The sequence below is a fragment of the Ptychodera flava genome, chromosome 11 (assembly GCF_041260155.1).
Source record: "Ptychodera flava strain L36383 chromosome 11, AS_Pfla_20210202, whole genome shotgun sequence".
Taxonomy (NCBI): Eukaryota; Metazoa; Hemichordata; class Enteropneusta; family Ptychoderidae; genus Ptychodera; species Ptychodera flava.
In genome coordinates this window covers 40,531,557-40,550,846 of record NC_091938.1, presented here as the reverse complement: position 1 = coordinate 40,550,846, position 19,290 = coordinate 40,531,557, and the positions used below count along the sequence as shown (strand labels likewise).

General features: G+C 36.7%; 1 protein-coding gene across 1 annotated transcript; it reads left to right on the top strand.

Annotated features, from left to right (window-relative positions):
- The first annotated feature begins 4,844 nt into the window (after nucleotides 1-4,844).
- Nucleotides 4,845-17,468, top strand: LOC139144281 (EH domain-containing protein 1-like). The gene is made up of 2 exons (XM_070714951.1): nucleotides 4,845-5,887; nucleotides 13,345-17,468. Exons 1-2 carry the CDS (start codon nucleotides 4,964-4,966, stop codon nucleotides 14,038-14,040), a joined length of 1,620 nt encoding a protein of 539 aa, XP_070571052.1. The 5' UTR covers nucleotides 4,845-4,963; the 3' UTR covers nucleotides 14,041-17,468.
- Nucleotides 17,469-19,290: the final 1,822 nt, after the last annotated feature.

Sequence of the window (19,290 nt, the reverse complement as noted above, 5' to 3'; positions counted from 1 at the left end):
GCTTCCGACGGAGCATAGTACTATCTTTTGGAATATGTTTTAAAATGATACAGGTATGAATACGATAAATACCATGATCTCCTTTCCACTGATACTCACGGTGACCATCTCAATGGTGGAAGTGATATTGATAGTATCGTAGCAGATGCCAAGTGTACTTGCAGTGGATCATGCGGAAACTTCTCCAGCTTGGATTTCAATTTGTATATGATGAATGTGTGTATAAACAACATATTTCTGGACGAAAAATTCTAAACATCATATTTAGAGAGCTGCTGCGCCGAGGCAATCTATAACCGCACTTCATTGTGAAATGCTATAGAACAGGGGACAGGAGTCCGTCCCCTGGAGTGGGGTTCTTTGTGTAACGTTTTATTTTACTTTAATTTATTTTGACTGTGGTATTTCAAATAAAGTTTTTAACTCCAAACCGTCTTACTGCTTTCTTTATTACATACAAGTCAAATGAGACTTATTTTACTACGTGTGGGAGAGCTGTGGTGTTGACTTTATCAATTGATCCACCGATGCGGACAGTCGATTAGCCCAGTTGGCAATGGTTGCGGAGGAATTAAAGTGATATGTACAGGTTGGAGAGGAGATATAGATAAGGACTTGTAGGTAAAGAAAGCAGTTAGTCGCTTTTGGAGTCAAAATCTTTATTAGAAATTTCACAGTCAAACTTAAGTAAAACAAGGCAGTATTGCTGAAGGCAATGAGTACTTGGGCCGTGATAGAGTAATTTTGAGGACAATATATACTACTATTCAAATATGGTCTTGAATTTCCTCCTGTCAATGAGGCATTTGATTAACTGGTTATTAAACGAATCAATGGCATGACAACGGCAAAATATGTCTAGCAACTTTTGTGGAGTTTGAGGCAGGGGTTCTTTATTTATTGCGGGAATTGCTTAAACTCCTTAAATATTCAAATTACAGCAAATTTCTTTTGTTCTCGATGGTAGATGTCTAATATTTAGATGGGCATATTTAGATGTCTACCCTATAGTTATCCCTATATACCAAAAATCGGACATCCAGCTCTATTGGCTTGCTCAGAATTAGATATGCGCATAATTAATGAGGTACAATATGTGGTGTCATAAGGTGTCCCATCATACCATTTATGAAGGGTGTAGCACTTGTGGTTACTGAGTTGTGGACAAATATATATATTTGAGGTCAAAGGTCATCAAGGTCACGTGACATTTTGTCAAAATAATTATATTGCTAAGTTATTCCTATATACCAAAAATTAGACCTCTAGCTCTATTGGCGCGCTCAAAATAAGATATGCGCATAATTAATGAGGTACAATGTATGTTGTCATAAGGTGTCCTTTCATAACATATGAAGGGTGTAGCACTTGTGGTTACTGAGTTGTGGACAAATATGTATATTTGAGGTCAAAGGTCATTGAGGTCACGTGAAGTTTTGTCAAACAAATTATATTGTTAACTTATCCCTATATACCAGAAATCAGACCTCTTGCTCTATTGGCTCGCTCATAATTAGATATGCACATAATTAATGGCGTACAATATGTGGCATCATAAGGTGTCCCATCATACCAAATATGAAAGGTTTAGCACTTGTGGTTACTGAGTTATGGACAATAATGTATATTTGAGGTCAAAGGTCACCAAGGTCACATGATATTTTGTCAAAATGTCTGAGATATCTGCGTGAACCGATGGACTCACTGATGGACTCACGGACGGATATGAGCCAATCTATAAGCCCCCTGGACTTTATCCGTGGGGACAAAAAAACTGTGTCACTGCATCCTTTAGGCAATATGAATACGATGAGAAACTAAATTTTTATTTTTCTTGGCATCATACATGCGAGTCTATGGAGAACTGCCTTATACATGGGAGTCTATGGAGGTGTAAACTAAAAAGTCCTCTAACACGGCCAAATTTGATAGCATTGTGAAACAAATCGAACGTGCATCTGTATGGGGTTGGGTACTAGGCGTGAACGGACGGACGGACGCACGGACATGACCAAACCTATAAGTCCCCTCGGACTTCGTCCGTGGTGATTAAAAACAACGCAACAGTTATTACAGCTACACCGGCGGTAGGTTCATATCCAGAGCCCGTACGGTCTGCCGCCGTCGCTTGAAAACAATCTCATGCTCCCTGCCATATGGGCAGCTGGCCGGATGCATGACTTCCCGGAGAAGGCGAGCTGTCACGTTCAAGCTCAGGATTATTTGTCGATCAAATTTCAGTAAATTTACCTTACCTAGATGAAATTTTGTCTATAGGCTGAAATTTCGCCGAAGTTTGACAAAATTACATCGATTTTTCAGGTTCATATGCGACATTTTTGAGTTTGAGTGCAGACAGAAATAAGTTTTGAGGCAACATGGCTGCGACCCCATGTTGACCCCTAGCCCTGCGTACGATGCTATGTGCTACAGCTAACACACAGCATACGCAGGGCCAGCGAGAGAGTTGCCGACATCGACGGTTATTTACGAGAAGTGAATAAAAGACTGTCATTTTTGGAAGCGATCGAGTAGCTGAGGTAGGCTGGGATACGACTTGGGCCCAAGAACGCTGAATTTCGGCAGTAATTTGGCTTTTTACGTCAAGTCCCAAAATGGATTTGAAGTCACCGACCCAACGTACGGGTCTTTGCAGGGCTGTGGTGTGCGGGGCGGTTAGCTGTAGCGGAACACACAGCACCGTACGCAGGGCTAGTTGACCCCCAAGTGAAAATGTGTTCGCGATCAAATCTTCCTGTATTTTTTCAGAATTTTCAACAAAATCATTGCTTCTTACATCTTTGTAAAATATAAAATACTAAAATAAACTGCGATGTGCCATGTCTCCAGATTTCTAAAATATCGTTCGTTGACCGTTCGACGCAAACTTGTGACGCAGTTGAAATTCAATACTGACCGCCAAATAATCTTAATGAGACGAGATCAGTCAAGACATCCTCCAAATTATCCAACCATTCGCATTGGAGTTCAGCTCGCTTAGAGTATCATAACATTTTTCGGCCTTCTTTTAGATCGACCCTAATATCTCCCATTTAGGAAATAAATACACATGCTACCTCGACAAAACTTCGTGCACCATCCAAGACCAAACGCACTACAAATCTGTCTTGACGTCATCATCTCCTTACATGGTAATCGGCATACCGTATTTTTTAGCAAAGGGGACACAGAATACGTCGGAGTATTCAGTTTCAAAACGTATTACATTGTGTGATGTTGTCAAAAAAAAGTCATGTTACTGCAGTGGTATAAATTACAAAACACAAAAGTTCAAATCAGTTTATTTGGACTGGCTTTACCCAACATTTCATATTGTTTCTTATGCCAGATTTGACCACGTGCTTACTGGCGACCCCTTTTCATGCAAATTTTGTGTCAAATGATGTGTTCCCCAGGAAAAACAAACGTACGCGATTTCTAAATGAAGGACGCGAAATTTGCCCTCAAGACTCGAAACAACCCCTTTACGGGTGTACCTAGCTATTTTTAACGAGCTTCTCGAATCTGCAGCTCTATTTCGAAATGATGGTCTGGTTTTCTCAGCTCAAGGATAAGTGTTCTCCATCGCTGTGGGCATTACTATTCTCAACCGGGGGTACAGTTTCCAGTCGTAATGTTTTCATTGTGTCCGGGATATAAAACCTTTCCTTTTCAAACTTCTCTTTGATTAAGACTAATCCACATCTTGTCAGTGATTAAACATGTTTCAAGTGTAAATGTTAAATTCTGGTCTCGAGCCCTCCTGTTCGACCAAACCGAAATTACCCCTCCCCCTTTGGCTCGTCCAGTGGGTGTAGCAAGGGTCGAGCCATCGCCTAGTAAACGGAGGGTGCATTAATTGTTGCATTTCGATGCACATTTTGATTATATTCAGAAGATTTTGTGGCAAAAACTCAGATAGAGAAGCATTTATATTCACATCTCACTTATTCAAGACTGGCTGAGAGCAGCACTTCCATTCAGTTAACATCATTACGCCATTTATTATGCCAAGAAAGATGAAGCCAAGACATTTTGCCCTCCCTGGTCTCAGCCAGAAATGGTTATACCTTACAGTTTTTTCCCACGGAATGAAAACAAATGTACTTGGGCTGAGGCCCAAGTACAATAAACTAAAGTAAAATAAAATGTAGCACAAAGAACCCCACCACAAGGGACAGACTTATGTCCCTTGTGGCTATAGTTAGACTATTTCTGAGGGTCTTTGAGTCAATTTGGCATAAATACTGATCATCATTCAGGATTCGAGTGTAGTAGGGTACTTTTGTCAGTATACAATAATGAAAAAAAAATCAATTTTTTAACAAGAATAATAAATCTATTATTTTTACACTTTTGTTATGACTAATATACGTCGGTGTGTATTTCTGAGCGTGTTCGGGAAAGTCGGCTGTGAGATGCTATACAGATGGTTTCGTTTTGGTCGTGGATTGTTTTGCTGAGCAAATCCTTTCTCCATATACAGTACTTTGCCGTAGCTTTTTTTGCAATTCTGTGAGGTTTGTGAAATCGTAAACGCCCTCGTCGGTGGGAAAGAAAATTGAATTCGCTCTCCTGTCGTGTGACCTTCGACTGCGCGTGGCGTGGTGGAGCTCAAATGCATGAGGAAAATATTTGTTCTGCATATCGTCTAAGGAACAATAAAATGGGTCAAGTTCCATATAACACATATTATGTAATCACTTAATCACTAAAACAAATGAGGACAAAAGGAAAGTGACTTTGAGTTTATCAGAAATGCACGACGGACATCTCAGACAGTACACGTATTCAGTCTTCATTCGCACGAGGCTAGGCTACACGTTAGAGTCTGCGCATAAAATTGGTGACGTCACCCGAAACTCAACTTCCGATTCAGTAAACTGCTCATCCACCACAGGTCGGGGCCACATTAGGTTCGTCGGCATTTATCGCTAAAACGACAAAATAACTCACAGTCACCATGTTTTCCTGGCTGTCAGGTGACGAGAGTCGTAAAAAGCAACCCCAAGTCTTCAATTCAGTGACTGAGGGTTTGCGAAGTGTATACAAGACAACGATTTATCCGTTAGAGGAACACTACAAATTCCATGATTTTCACTCGCCGGCGTTGGACGACCCAGACTTCAGTGCCAAGCCAATGGTTCTGCTTGTCGGACAGTATTCGACAGGGAAAACGACATTCATAAGGTATTTGCTCGAGAAGGATTTTCCTGGCCTAAGAATCGGCCCAGAACCGACAACAGATTGCTTTATTGCTGTAATGAAATGCGATTCTGAGGGGAGGGAAACGGTCATTCCGGGTAACGCCCTCGTTGTCGATCCGAAGAAGCAGTTCAGACCTCTGTCCAGATTTGGTAACGCTTTCCTCAACCGATTCCAATGTTCTCAAGTTGACAGCCCAGTCATGGACAGTATCAGTATAATAGATACACCAGGTATCTTGGCAGGCGAGAAACAAAGAGTTGATCGTGGTTACGATTTCACCGCTGTAATGGAGTGGTTTGCCGAGCGAGTTGATCGTATCATATTACTATTCGATGCCCATAAACTAGACATTTCTGATGAGTTTCGACGTATTATAGAAGTCCTTAGGGGTAACGACGACAAAATACGTATCGTCCTTAATAAAGCCGATATGGTAGATCATCAACAACTGATGAGAGTTTATGGAGCCTTGATGTGGTCTCTGGGCAAGGTTTTGGCTACTCCAGAAGTATCCCGTGTCTACATCGGTTCCTTCTGGGACAAGCCTCTGCACTTTGATATGAATAGGCGTCTGTTTGAAGCAGAAGAACAAGATCTGTTTGCCGAAATTCAGAGTTTGCCACGAAATGCTGCTCTAAGAAAACTGAATGACTTGATCAAGAGGGCACGACTCGCAAAGGTGAGTGGATATAACAAGTTTGTCATCATAAAAAAGTGCCAAAGAACTGGATATGGGTAGAGCTTGCTTGCCATGTTATGTAATATTCATTAAATTAGTAGAACAATTATGGAAGTATGAATTGGTAAAAATATGGTGGTAGTAGAGCACCACGAATGTGGGCAACTCAAAAACAATGCCTTGATGTTCTCTGATCATCATGCAATGCCCATGGTCCAGAGTTGCATAACATACAAGTCAGTACGTCTAGTATCAGCTGCTGCATTTAGTGATTAACATCACTGAATATGATGATGATTCAGGTGTTATTCATGGTACTTCCTGGTGATTTTAGAGATGACCTATGTTTCCTGTTTGACAGGGATCTAGAGGTCAGTCTGTTGCATGTCAGGACATTATTGATCCATGTTTTGTTTCCTTAACCCATACCAAGGTTACAATTATAATCAGTAACGACAGAATGATAACGCAAGCCATAGAAAAAGAAACATATTGGAAAGAATGAAGTCACACCTACAACCTTGCCACTCACATATGACTGACCTTTGTCCAGTGACAGAGTCTGGAGGTCTATTGTCTATTTGAGTGGTCACCTCAAAAATTGTAATTGATTTTTTCAATGTCACATTGATGTAATTTGCATCCTGCATCATGAGATGAAAATCACTCAATGAATATTTAACAGATATTGTGCTATTATTATTGGTACACAGTTGCAGTAAATAATGTGAACACATTGAGGCTGATGCTGGATAAGGGTCATATATGCATAGGGGCTTTGATGGATTTATTCAAATGAACCTTTGGTCACTCAGAAATGATTGCTGTGCTGTCTTTAGATTCTTTGATATCTGTAATGGTAACAGTAGTAAGTTTACACGTGTATTTTTTTAAACCTGAGGGAATCTGATTAGTCGCTCTGTAAATATTCCTTATCAGCGATCTAAGCAATCTCACGTTTACACGTCATACACAAGGTATAAATTTAGTTCGGGTCAAGCGAAAGAAATAACGCCACCAACAATACAGTAGTCTTCATAACAACGTACAGCCCGTACATCGAAACGACAAAAATCAAGCAAGCCCTGACAGAAAACTGGAGTGAACTTGAAAAAGACAAAACACTAAAAAACTGTTCCAAAACCAACCAATAATCGCATATAGAAGGAACAGAAATATAGGCAACACACTTATAAGCGCCAGACTTCACAAAAACTACAATAGCTCAAACTCAGGTTCACACGAACCTACACAAACACAACAAGACCAAACAGTAGACATTCTAGCTTCCCTACCAATTGTAAGTGGAACAACATATTATAAAATAAAAACAATCAACCATTCAACACGTCTCACCAATCAAAAATGAATTTTAAGCGACTGATGAAGAAAACTCTGTTTTCGAAACGTAGCGCGAAAGGATCACAGTGTCAATAGTCTCTCCGCTCCAGTGCGGATTAACAAAAGACAGGTAGATTACGGGTACGTCTCGCCATGGCCAAGCAACATTTTACATAAAACAGTTAAACATGATAATACACTTATATTATACACAATATCATACACAAAATGCAAACAACCCAAATATGAACGATGTGTGGAGTTGCTTTCCCTTTACTACCAGTTGCTTTCCCTTTACTACCTACAACTCATCGTAAAATGGCATCGTTTTTCTAGCTCTGCCACTACGACGGTTGTTGTCGGACACAGACTTGAACTGAGCTCGCAACCGTTTGATTTTGTTGTGGCATTGTTCCGCTGTCTTCTCGAGTCCCTTCTCCCTGGCCTTGGCAGCGACGACTTCATACACTTGCCGATCCCTCGACGTGCCGTCCATCATACGGATCACATTTTCGTCTCTCCAGATTGACATTAGTAGCCTGATCTCTTCCTGCGGCAAATTGTTGCCGCGATCGCGAGAGCTTCTTACTTGAACACCGTCCATTGTGGTAATGACCGCAAGCCCGAAGACAGGATATAGTTCGGCGTTTAGTTCGGTGTTCTGGTCACACGTGTAAATAGGCCATTGTTTAGTACGGAGCACTGAACCTGGACCAGCCCTCCGACACCGAATTAATTTAGTTCTTTGTTAGTTCGGTGTTGTCTGTTCACACGTCCAACTGACACAGGTTTAAATCTTTTCCGGTGTCAACTCCGGACTTAACTCACACGTGTAAACCCCCTAGTGGTCATGTACAAACAACATTGGAATGAGTCACAGATCATGCCTATCGTACACAAATACTACATCACAATAATCGTCACAAAATATGTTCAATATGCGAACTAGATTACATAAGTCTGTGATTTATAATGATGTTGAACATGGAAGTTATTAACAATCAATCATCAATCAATCAGCAAGAGTTTATGTAGCGCCAAAATCCAAAACAGAAGTTTTACTCTGTGACGCTCAATGGTTAAGCCACACTGTATGCTCTGGTGAACATGTGAGTTTTCAGCTTTCTTTTGAAAGTTTCTAGGTTTGTAGATTCTCTGATGTCAAGTGGTAGTGCATTCCATAGTTTAGGGCCAGCGTGAGAGAAGGCACGGCCACCATAGGTTATGTTTTAACGGAGGCAAGTCTTGTCGATCAGAAAGCTTTGAAATCTAAAAGAAGTGTGAGAAACTGACATAATTATTCACATAAGGCCAAATAGTAAATTTGAAGTACCCTTTGTCAAACCTTCTGATGCTGAACATTTTTGTATTTTGAAAAATCATTCATGAATGTGCCAAATTTCACGGATTTTGATGGATTGAATTGAAATCTAAAAATATGAAATAGTTCCTGACTTACTAACCTTACGTGAAAAAGGCATGGTTAATAGAACACAGTTTTTACTTTGGCCAAATTAACATAGACAAGAAAGATAGGATTAGCCGTACCTATTTTTTTGACTAGTTCTAAATCCAGTATCCACTTGAACCTTCCAAGAAGACAGTGTTATCTAAATTCAGTGATAAATCACACACCATTGCAGTGATCTCATTCTAGTTATCATGTAATGCATGATAAAGTACAGTCCCTCCTGTTGATAAACCCAGTAATGCCTGCACCAACACTTCTTGACATTCAGATTCTAACTCTGAGGTTCAATGTGTCTATAAAGTGACAATATACAAACTTTAAAATGGATCAGGACAAGGGACTTGAATTTAACTCGAAGAAAGTTGTGATTTTTGTAATAATTCTTGCAGACTGCAAATTATTCCTTTCCACGTGGGATATCATGACTTTACCTACATAAATTTACAAGTTAAGCTACACAGGACTTGTACCATGTGATAGTTTTGGTTTATACCTTTCTTGAAAGAAATCATCAGTGAATGTCTATACAGTAGTTTTGCTTCAGAAATATGGCTTATTTATTGATGGCCTTCTCACAAAGCTAAAGGTTACTTGCCAAAGAGTGTTATACAATTTAAGCTATGGTCTAAAACTTTCAAGAATACTGCTTATTTCCATGTGAAAGTGAAAACTCTAGATTTTTTTTTGTGATCTTCTTTAAAACATGGATTGGAGAAAGCTGCAATAATCTAATTCCTAATTACATTAAAAATAGCATTGTATTGATGGTTTTTGTTCAATAATCAACTTTAGGCTGCATATACATGATAATATTATATAGAATACCAAAAATTTGTCAGTAACTGGTAGGTCAAAAACAGTTCATAATTAAATAATCCAGTCTTAAAAAATTAAAGCCATAGAGTACATGTACAAGAATTCAAACTCCATTTTTGTATCAGATACATTGAAACAAAATGATACTGGTAGACAATTTCTGTATATTTGTTTGAACTGTGGGCAGATGTTTCAGGATAATATGCCTACCAAACCACCACTGACCGCAGATTATCATGAATGTATTTCTGTCCACTTAGTTTTTCACATCATCTGAGACAAATCTGATGGATGCAAAACAATATTAATTACATTTTTAAAAACTCAGGCTGTATTATTGCTGTACAATTTGAATATTTGCTATTAAATTTCACCGTACCTTTTAAATTTCATACCGGCAGAAAATGACACGAATAGTCTTACAGTTATATGTAATCCCAACTTTACAATGTAGGTAGACTTCTTCCATTGAAACTGATCAGACTTGCTAGATATGTACGGAACATCTTTTAAAAATTTTTCATTTTCTTGAAGCTAGCATTCTTTTCCTGTATGATTGTGAAAACTTTACAACAGCTGACCATATGGCCATGCAATGAAGACAGATTTAGTGTGTTTGCTGTACTTTATGTATACATAAGTGTAGTCAGCCAAACTGGTCGACAAAATCCTGTCTGTGCTCTCTTATTGTCATGGTTGTTACATAACATTAGTATGAACAGACTTGCTAATGTCTGCTTTGTTTTTAACTGTTTTTAACCCTGGAGGTGATCATTGTTTTGTGATAAAGAATTTATTTTGATCCTTTCAGTAAAAGGGTTGAATGAGGTCAGTGTGTGTCTGCATTATGTCATTCCTTTTTGATCTACACTGAGTTGATTATTATTGATATCAGTTGAAATTTAAACATAAATTTACTTTTGACATTAATAATTGATCTATTTTTTTGCATATGTGCATCATGCATTTTTTCAAATAGATTGATAATCACAAATCAAAAACTCTTGACCATACTTTATAAATTGATATTTAGCTTTTGATATTCTTGTGTTCACGAATAACCACAAATTTTCATTATAGTATTTATTTTAATAAATTCATTTAAAGTTCACAAATTAAAAAAAATCCCAATGTCCACAAATATATATATATGCAAATTCTATTTACAACATTGAACAGCAAATTATTATCAAGTATATCTGTAATTAACTGTGAAGTTCTCATCAATACTGAAGTACTTTTTTTTAATATTTAAATATTTTCTCCAGTGTGGTATTCCCCTTCTTTGTCATGGATCTTTTATCATTGCACTGTGTTCATGCTGTACATTCTGATAGAACACTATTTCATTTGATATACAGGAAATGTCACATGACTGTCAGTAATGATGATTGGAAACCTATGATATAACAGTTGTTCAGAGTTTTCATGGATGCCAGGAAAAGTGGTCTCTAGTAGTTATCAATTTCTCTTCCTTGTCTGCTTTTCCTTGTTCAACTCTGGAATGACTTCTTAATCCTCTTTCTACCCGGCTCCATACACAAACCATAGAAATAAATACCATTTGGGAGGATTAACCTGTGAATTTCATAAACAAACAGATCAAAATGTCATTTTATTTCTGTAGAGGACAGGTTCTGATAATTTAACTAGACAAATCAGAATTTGGCCATGCATGACCAACGATCCGATTGGTTAAACTCTGAATTTGAACCACAACAGAAATGTAGATAACATGTGTACTACTGTTCTTACATTTATCCATTTCTATGGTATTTGTTTTTACTGCTATTACATGGTGTTTTCAGTGTCTCCCCATTTCTAGAACACCTTCATACTATAGATAGAGTGCAAGATTTTATTCTGCCAGCAGGCCCATTTTATTGTGATGGTGACCTGTCAAATGGATTTCTTCAAGACATCTATCAGGTTGTTGTATAACAAATTTGTTCGATTCCTTGTTTGGTCTGTTTTGTTGAGATTTAATTTTGTTTCCGTCTTTTCCTGTCTATCGAGGATGTTCCTTGTTTTCTTTCTATGGTATCAAATATAAGGAAATAACTATGGTGATTTGGAAGATATGTATCGGAAATAAAAAGATACAAATAGGAAAAAAACTTTGAGGATGTTGACAGGCAGGGCATCACACAATGGTTTCACTTACTAGTGTTGAATGAAATTCTCCCATTGCAGGACTTTAATTGGTACAGTTATGTTCAATTGAAAGAAACAATGGTTAAGAATTATTTGTTCATTACTTGTTCTATTGTTCACTCACAATATCCTTGGCACCATATGTTTGCAACAATTATGGTACTTTTTGTTGACATTGTTTTGTCAAGTATAGTGCTTGGCCAGTAAAGGCATGTACAATGTATATTTGTAGACCATACAGGCATTGTACACATGTCCAGATGTTATGAATGACACCTGATCTGCATATCATGTGATTTCTGTGACCTTAAGGCCATTGTATTGATAATGGCAACACAAATTTTAGAAACTCAACCTTGGCTGAATACAAATGTATTATTGATTATTTTAGAATCAGACCTTGGATACACATTAGGTATTACCACAACTGAAATTTGGTATCCTCATCTCACAAGTATTGGTCCTGAGTCAGTATTTTGCAAAGACAGTTACTTTACCATACCGGTAATTGCTTGAAAAATGCAACCTCAAAGTGACCTCAAAGACAACAGCTATCTGTTCCACTTGTACATGTACATACATATGTACATGTATGCTTGTAGAAATCACACAAGTGTCTTGTTTTGATGTAATCAACAAGTTTTGAAATGTTTAGCCCAAATCACCGATACAGTCGCTTCAAGGTCATAGAATCAGCATGTATGTCAATTTTTTAAATATTACATTGTCATAAGTATTGTCCTTCTGAGTCAGTATTCAGCATTTACTTTCACCTTTGCTTCAGTGATGTAACCTCAAGATTCAAGACAACTTTTTTATCTCTGTACAGAGAAATTAAAACGTGGTTATAAAAATACATAAAAGTAATTACAAGACTCATAAAAAGAAAAACTATACAAATACATATACATAACGTACACGAATGACAGCCACACAACAAGGACATTTATGATATGTAAAAATAAATTTAACACATGACAAGTTTAAAAGTTTAAAAATTTAAAAGTTTAAAAGTTCTCATCAAGATGACCTCTGCAACAAAAACCACATAGGGATGCAGTTTGATATGTGTGATCCACTTGTATGCTTGTAGAATCTTTATACAAATGTCTAGTTTTGATGTAATCAGCAAAGTTGGAAATGTTTGGTTGAAATCATCCAGCAACTGTTTTCAGTCAACAACTAGTGTTGTTTAATGGTGAATACATGTAAGATTATTAAATACAAAAATGGACCATAGTTTCACCAGAGCACCAATGGTCTGTTGTTTTAAACCGGAGAATGAAAGCTGTTCTATGTGTTTAAGCTAAGTTGATGTTATGGGTCAAATACATGTACAGAGTAGTATCATTGACTCTTAAGGGAAGTAGGAGAAATTCCTATGGTAATGTGTATTATACACAGCTACCATACATTCTTCCTAACTTATGTGATCACAATTATCATTCAGTGCATCATCACAGTGTTGATGTGTTGATAAATGCTACACTGTTCTTTCTGCTCAAACTGTTTGCAGATGATAACACGTCAGAGCTGCCATTATTTCAAATGAATTTGAAACTGATACCATTTTCTTTGATATCATGTTCCAAATTAGACCTTTACAAAATGTATCTCACCTAGAATATATGTATATGTATGCACCAAACTGAGTTTTACTTTCTTCTTTGTCTAGGTCCATGCATATTTGATCAGTAGCCTTCGGAAAGAGATGCCATCCATGTTCGGCAAGGATTCCAAGAAAAAAGAGCTGATCAATAATCTTGGTGACATCTACCGCAAGATACAGCGAGAACATCAAATATCACCTGGTGATTTCCCAGAGCTGAATAAAATGAAAGAAATGCTGAAAGAGCATGACTTCAGCAAGTTTAATCCTCTGAAACCAAAGTTGGTAGAGAAAGTGGATCACATGTTGGCCAATGATATGACAAGGTTGATGCAGATGATACCGACGGAAGAGGCGGCGATTTCTAAAGAACCAGCTGTGCGAGGTGGTGCCTTCGGTAATGATTCAACACCCTTCGGAGTAGGCTATGGAGAAGGTGCTGATTTTGGTAAGAATGAACATGAAGCATGGATCGTTACCAGAGACATTGACAAATATGAACGGATTTTTGAGACACTGCATCCAGTTGATGGGAAAATATCCGGTGTAACTGCCAAAAAATACATGGTCCAATCCAAGCTTCCAAATACTGTGCTAGGAAAGATATGGAAGCTATCAGATCTGGATAGGGACGGAATGTTGGATCTTGAGGAGTTTGGACTTGCACAGCATCTCATCAATATTAAACTTGATGGAAATGATCTTCCATTAGAGTTACCATCTCATCTTGTACCACCATCAAAGAAAGGCTTTATTGCTTAGTCAGTGTTAACATTCACACAGTTCAAATATTTATAGTTAATAATACAAACTAACTGAATGAGACATTATCCAATTTGAAAGACCATCATTGAGTTGACATATGGTACAACTGATAGTAGAGCCATTACTCTTGATTACTGGATTTTTTACTTGGTTAAAATATTTAAGTGATTTAACTACTATGTACACAGTTTATTGCATGTCTGTTTTTCAAGATACAGTGATATTGGAAGAGCCAGCAACATGCATGCCAAATAGAGATGCAAGATTTTGTGATTAGATGCTTCATATCCAGTGATTTTGTCCCCAAACAGATGTCATGCATAGACTTGCTGCTTCTATTTCCTAACGGTTTAAAAAGGGGGTTCTGTACTGGAATGACAGGTTTCTTTATGTAATGTCAGACTTGCAAGTTTATAATATTTTAAGAGTTTCTGTCACAGAGGAAAACAAAAACAACCAAAGTCAACTTTGTAATGTATTATGAACAATACTTTCACACGGTACATTTCTCATATTGGCAAACACACAAATTTACTACAGTGATAACTATACTTTGCCACTGTTCAGAATGATCTAATTTGAATACTATGAAAGTATTAGTGTAGCAGTGAGATCACTTCAGAATGCAATAATTTTATTCAATTTTGAATGTGTACTTGAAAGTTTTTATTAATTTATCATGTAGTACTAAGTTTACACTCAAAGAATGTAGATAAGATAGCTTATGTCCAAACAGTTTTTGGAAAAAAGATATGTTCTAGAATATATTGACTTTATTCAGTTACCATGGTTATTGTCCTTTCTCAAAGAATTGTTTTGTGATTTTGAACATTTCTGGTAAAGTGTAATTAAATAGCTGCATAAACTTTGAGTTACAATTTTCACATTATTCTGATGAGTTTAGAGATGCTCATATATGAATTTTTTTTATCAACTTATTGGCTATTCATTTCCAAGATTACACTTAATGCCCTGGTGAAATATCTTTGTAGATGTCATAATTGTGAATATTTTTTATGGAAAGTTTGATAAACTCTCTCTGCAAGAAATTAAATTGCATACACAGAGTCTGTGTATAATTATTCTATGATAATATTATCACTTGTTTCACTTTAGTTAAAAGGTCCATGGAAGATCTGAATTTGTCTTTTGTACTCTAATATTTAAGGGTTATGATTGAAAATTTTAAAACATTATGCATGTACAATCATTATGGTGCTGTAGAATTTGTAAGACAAAACACACTGACTGCATGTGTCTTATGCGCATCATCTCATGCAAAATTCAATGAAAATTAACTAGTGTATATTAATCAATGAGAACAGTGTTCATATATTCAGACCACATGCAAGTTGTATGAGAGAGAAAAAATTGTGTTGTTTATTCTGCAGCGGGCCTAGTCATCTGTGTTGCTTATAAAGAGTTGGTTAGTTTGTGATGGTTTAGTTTCAAAAGGACAACTTTGCATAGTAACTGTAAGTGCTATAGGAGAGAAAAATATTGTGTACAGTTCTGATTAAAAGCAAAGACCAAGAAATGGTGATTGGTGACAAAAGTTAATCCTGTATCAGCTTGGTTGTCAGCTGTGGAGTGTTCATGTACTTGTTGAAATGGCTTTTCAAATGTCCCAGTGATGGCTTTTTATTTATAAAAATTCAAAATTCAGCATTCATTGAAAAAGGTCACAGTAGAGATACAGGTGCAGCAATTACAGATTTGAAAGAACATAGTTGCTCAGTTCTGAGTTTTAGTCAAATGGCTTTCATAAAGTACTTTGTCAAGTCATTTTAGCTATATGGTGACAATCTTTGTATGCAATGAATTCGTATTTGTTGGTAGAGCATTAAAAATAGAATTGATAATATCTCATGCTCACTATCAAATATGTACCTGTCATCCCCCTTGGTGTTATCTTAGGGAAATAGCTACATAAATCACAAATGTAATGTCACCAGGTTTTCAGGGATCCTTGTCTGATACTTGGATTTCAAGTATCATGTGACACAGAGATTTGCATCCCTTGCAGGAAAACCATTGCTGAGATGACAGTCTCCATGACAACAACAACGACAAGACCAGATCTTTTCACATTTTCTTGATGTAGGTACAAGCTGTATCTGGGAAAATCCTGTATTAATTTGAAAGATGTGACAGTTTTAAAACATTTACATTTACAGAAGTCATGTTGACCAGTTTTACTCACAGGTCCAATAATTGTTTGTAAACAGAAAACCTGTGTATACACACCTGACAATCTAGTTGTGTTAGAATTGAACAAATGGAAAACTTTTGTAACAAACTGAACAAATGTTTCTTTCATCTGGTATTGCGCCATGTGAATTCATAATAAGAGAGTTGAAATCCTATGAAAACAGACCAGTGTTTAGAACTTGACTGATGTTAAAATTGGTACATGTAGCTTCTATACAATGCTACATGCAAAAACTATTCAATAAATACACAATCATTAATAAATATGATAAATGTCAGTGTTTTATTTTGCCATGTGGCCATTGACCTTTTATACTTGATTTTATTTCAATTAGGCACAGTTTTCCAAGACGTCTGCATAAATACCATTACATTAGGAAACAACCCAGCCAATGTCAAATGCATAACTTCTATTTCAATAGTTGACGTTTGTATTAAATATATTCTTTGTCTTTAAAAACGGCCATTTGCTGTAATTTGCTATTTTTGCTTTGAATGTCAGCTACAATTTCTTGCTCTACTCACCAAATCATGTTGATATACACAGTGTTGTGCTTGTCAACTCAGCCTGTACATGCTGTAGATGTGTCAACTGCTAGTTATTGTTAACAAGTGAATTCTGGTCATGACTAGAAGTTCAAGTGCAAACAGTAACAGTACATTTACATTTATAGACACTGTGTTAGCAAACTAAATAGTTTGGAGAGTAGAACTAGAACTTGCAATTGAGATAAAAACAAAAGTAGTAAAAGAAACCGCTTGATCTTTGTTTATCAGAACAGTGACCTAGTTGTTAAAGTAGCAGTATGTGAAAGTTGATGCTGTACAAAAACAACATTTAAGCAATGGAATTGATAGACTAAATGAACTACCTTTGTCTACACAACACTGTACATTAAATGTGTTGTTTTACAGGGCAGGGATGTGTATGAATTTCATTGCACAAAATGAACTGAACATTCACTTTCACAGTTTTGCAAGCTTTCTGCATAGCCATTGAATAGTTAGGCATTTGGAGGAAGCCTAGAAATTATTTTTTGAAAAAGTTTGATGTATTGCTCTGTGATAAGTATGTGTAATGTAAACAATTTTTATCTGAACATTTCAATTTGATAGGAAGTATTACCTGTAGACTGTATTTGCTATTTTTGTGCAAAATATGTACATATATGGAAAGGTAGAAGTAAATGACTTGTTTCTGCATAATTAACTTGTCTAATTGCGTGGCATGTCTGATATTTCAACAAAATTACAGCAGACCATTGATAACCACTCACTGTGAACTGTGCAACCCTAGGAATGAAAATTAGATGTGAATAATGACCAGGGGACAGAAAAATCTATGACGTACACTCATCTGCCATCCTGTGTTTGCATAGTGTATAACTAGCACTCTAAGGGCATTTAGGACACTATGGTAGTTTAAATTGACAATCCAAATAACATGCACTCCAAATATTGGATACTGTATGACAGTTTTTGACTCTCTGTATATGTAATACATTAGAATCAGATCATGCCAGACATTACTTGAAACTGACATGGAAGACTTTAATATAACAGGGTCAGTTCAAGGGTCTGTACACATATGTGTATGCAGGTATCATCATATGCACTCACAACCAGAACATTCAAGATAGCCATTGATACATGTATGTACATACAAAAGATCAGTGTTCTAGCCTGTTTGTCCAGCCCAAGCGTGTCTTAAGCCAAGCATATACTCATAAATAACACTGCTTAGATAGCTAGAAAGTCAATGAATTATGTCATGATGTACACCACTTCTGTATTTTCAATAGCACACAGTACTACCACATTTCTAAACATGGCAATAGCAAGTTCATATTCAAGGATGTTATTGAAGTATGGTCTAAAACCATTTAAACCTGGATGGAGTGTTGTATCCCAGGATCTATACTAAATTATGCTCTTTGTATAAAAAGAAGATATAAGTTCAGCCTTGTTTTTAACGCTGTCAGGCATGACATAGACATCCAACGCCCACTTTTTATGAACACAGTGTGAACTGATTTCTAGACCAATAGGTTACAGGTCACAATAAATCTGTGGAACAGTTTATGGTCTTAAACTGGACAGACAAGGTCTGTACTCACAATCTTATCAGTTGCAAGTCTGATGTGATACAGAGCAATAATTTTTGTGTTGCTATTTTTGTATACTTGGTATCTGCTGATCCAGAGTGTGACTGCAGAGAAGGTGGAGCTTTTGGATCCCTGAGTGCCAAAGGCAGAGGGGAGGGGGGGGGGCAATGTTATCACTCTGTCAGTGTATGTATGTGCGTGTCCCTCCTTCCATCGGTAGACCAAATTTGTGGAGCTTAAACTAAAAAAAATATTGCACCAAATGTGAGCAGCTTAGGTATGCTATTTTAGTGATCATAAAGAACTGAGTGGAATTTTAAAGATGTTGCTTGCACAAATATGAAATACATGTAATTATAATTTTTCTTAAATTTCAAAATTGTCAATAATAGTATTATTACTTTGATATTTGGTAGAAATGTTGTTAGGACAATGTATTTCGGATATTTCTTAAAATTAGCATAAAATTTATACATGTATATTTTGAGAATTTTTTTTAATTCTTTGTCAAAAGTCTTCTCTTCAAGAACACGGTCCCTGTGGAGGGACCGTGTCAAGAATCACTTGTCCAATGAGTCTCACAATTGGCTTTTATATTTTTTGGATGACCTTATCATCATATAACCAAATGGATATAAAAGTTGAATATATAAATATTTGGGCCCAATTTTATCATATTTTGTCGAAACAGCATATTTTCCAAAATTGCTCGTGTAATAACTTTCATAGGTTCCTAAAGGTGATTATTTTTGACTTGTGAAAACTACTATGAAATTTGCATATGTACATTTTAAGGCAATTTTCTCAATGTTTGTCAAAATAACATATCTTTCATTAAAGGGGAAGTTCACCAAGGATGATTTTCACATACGTGCTAGCTTTGTGGTCACTTATCCCGGAAAAGCTATTTTCGCCATTTATAACTCGCGCG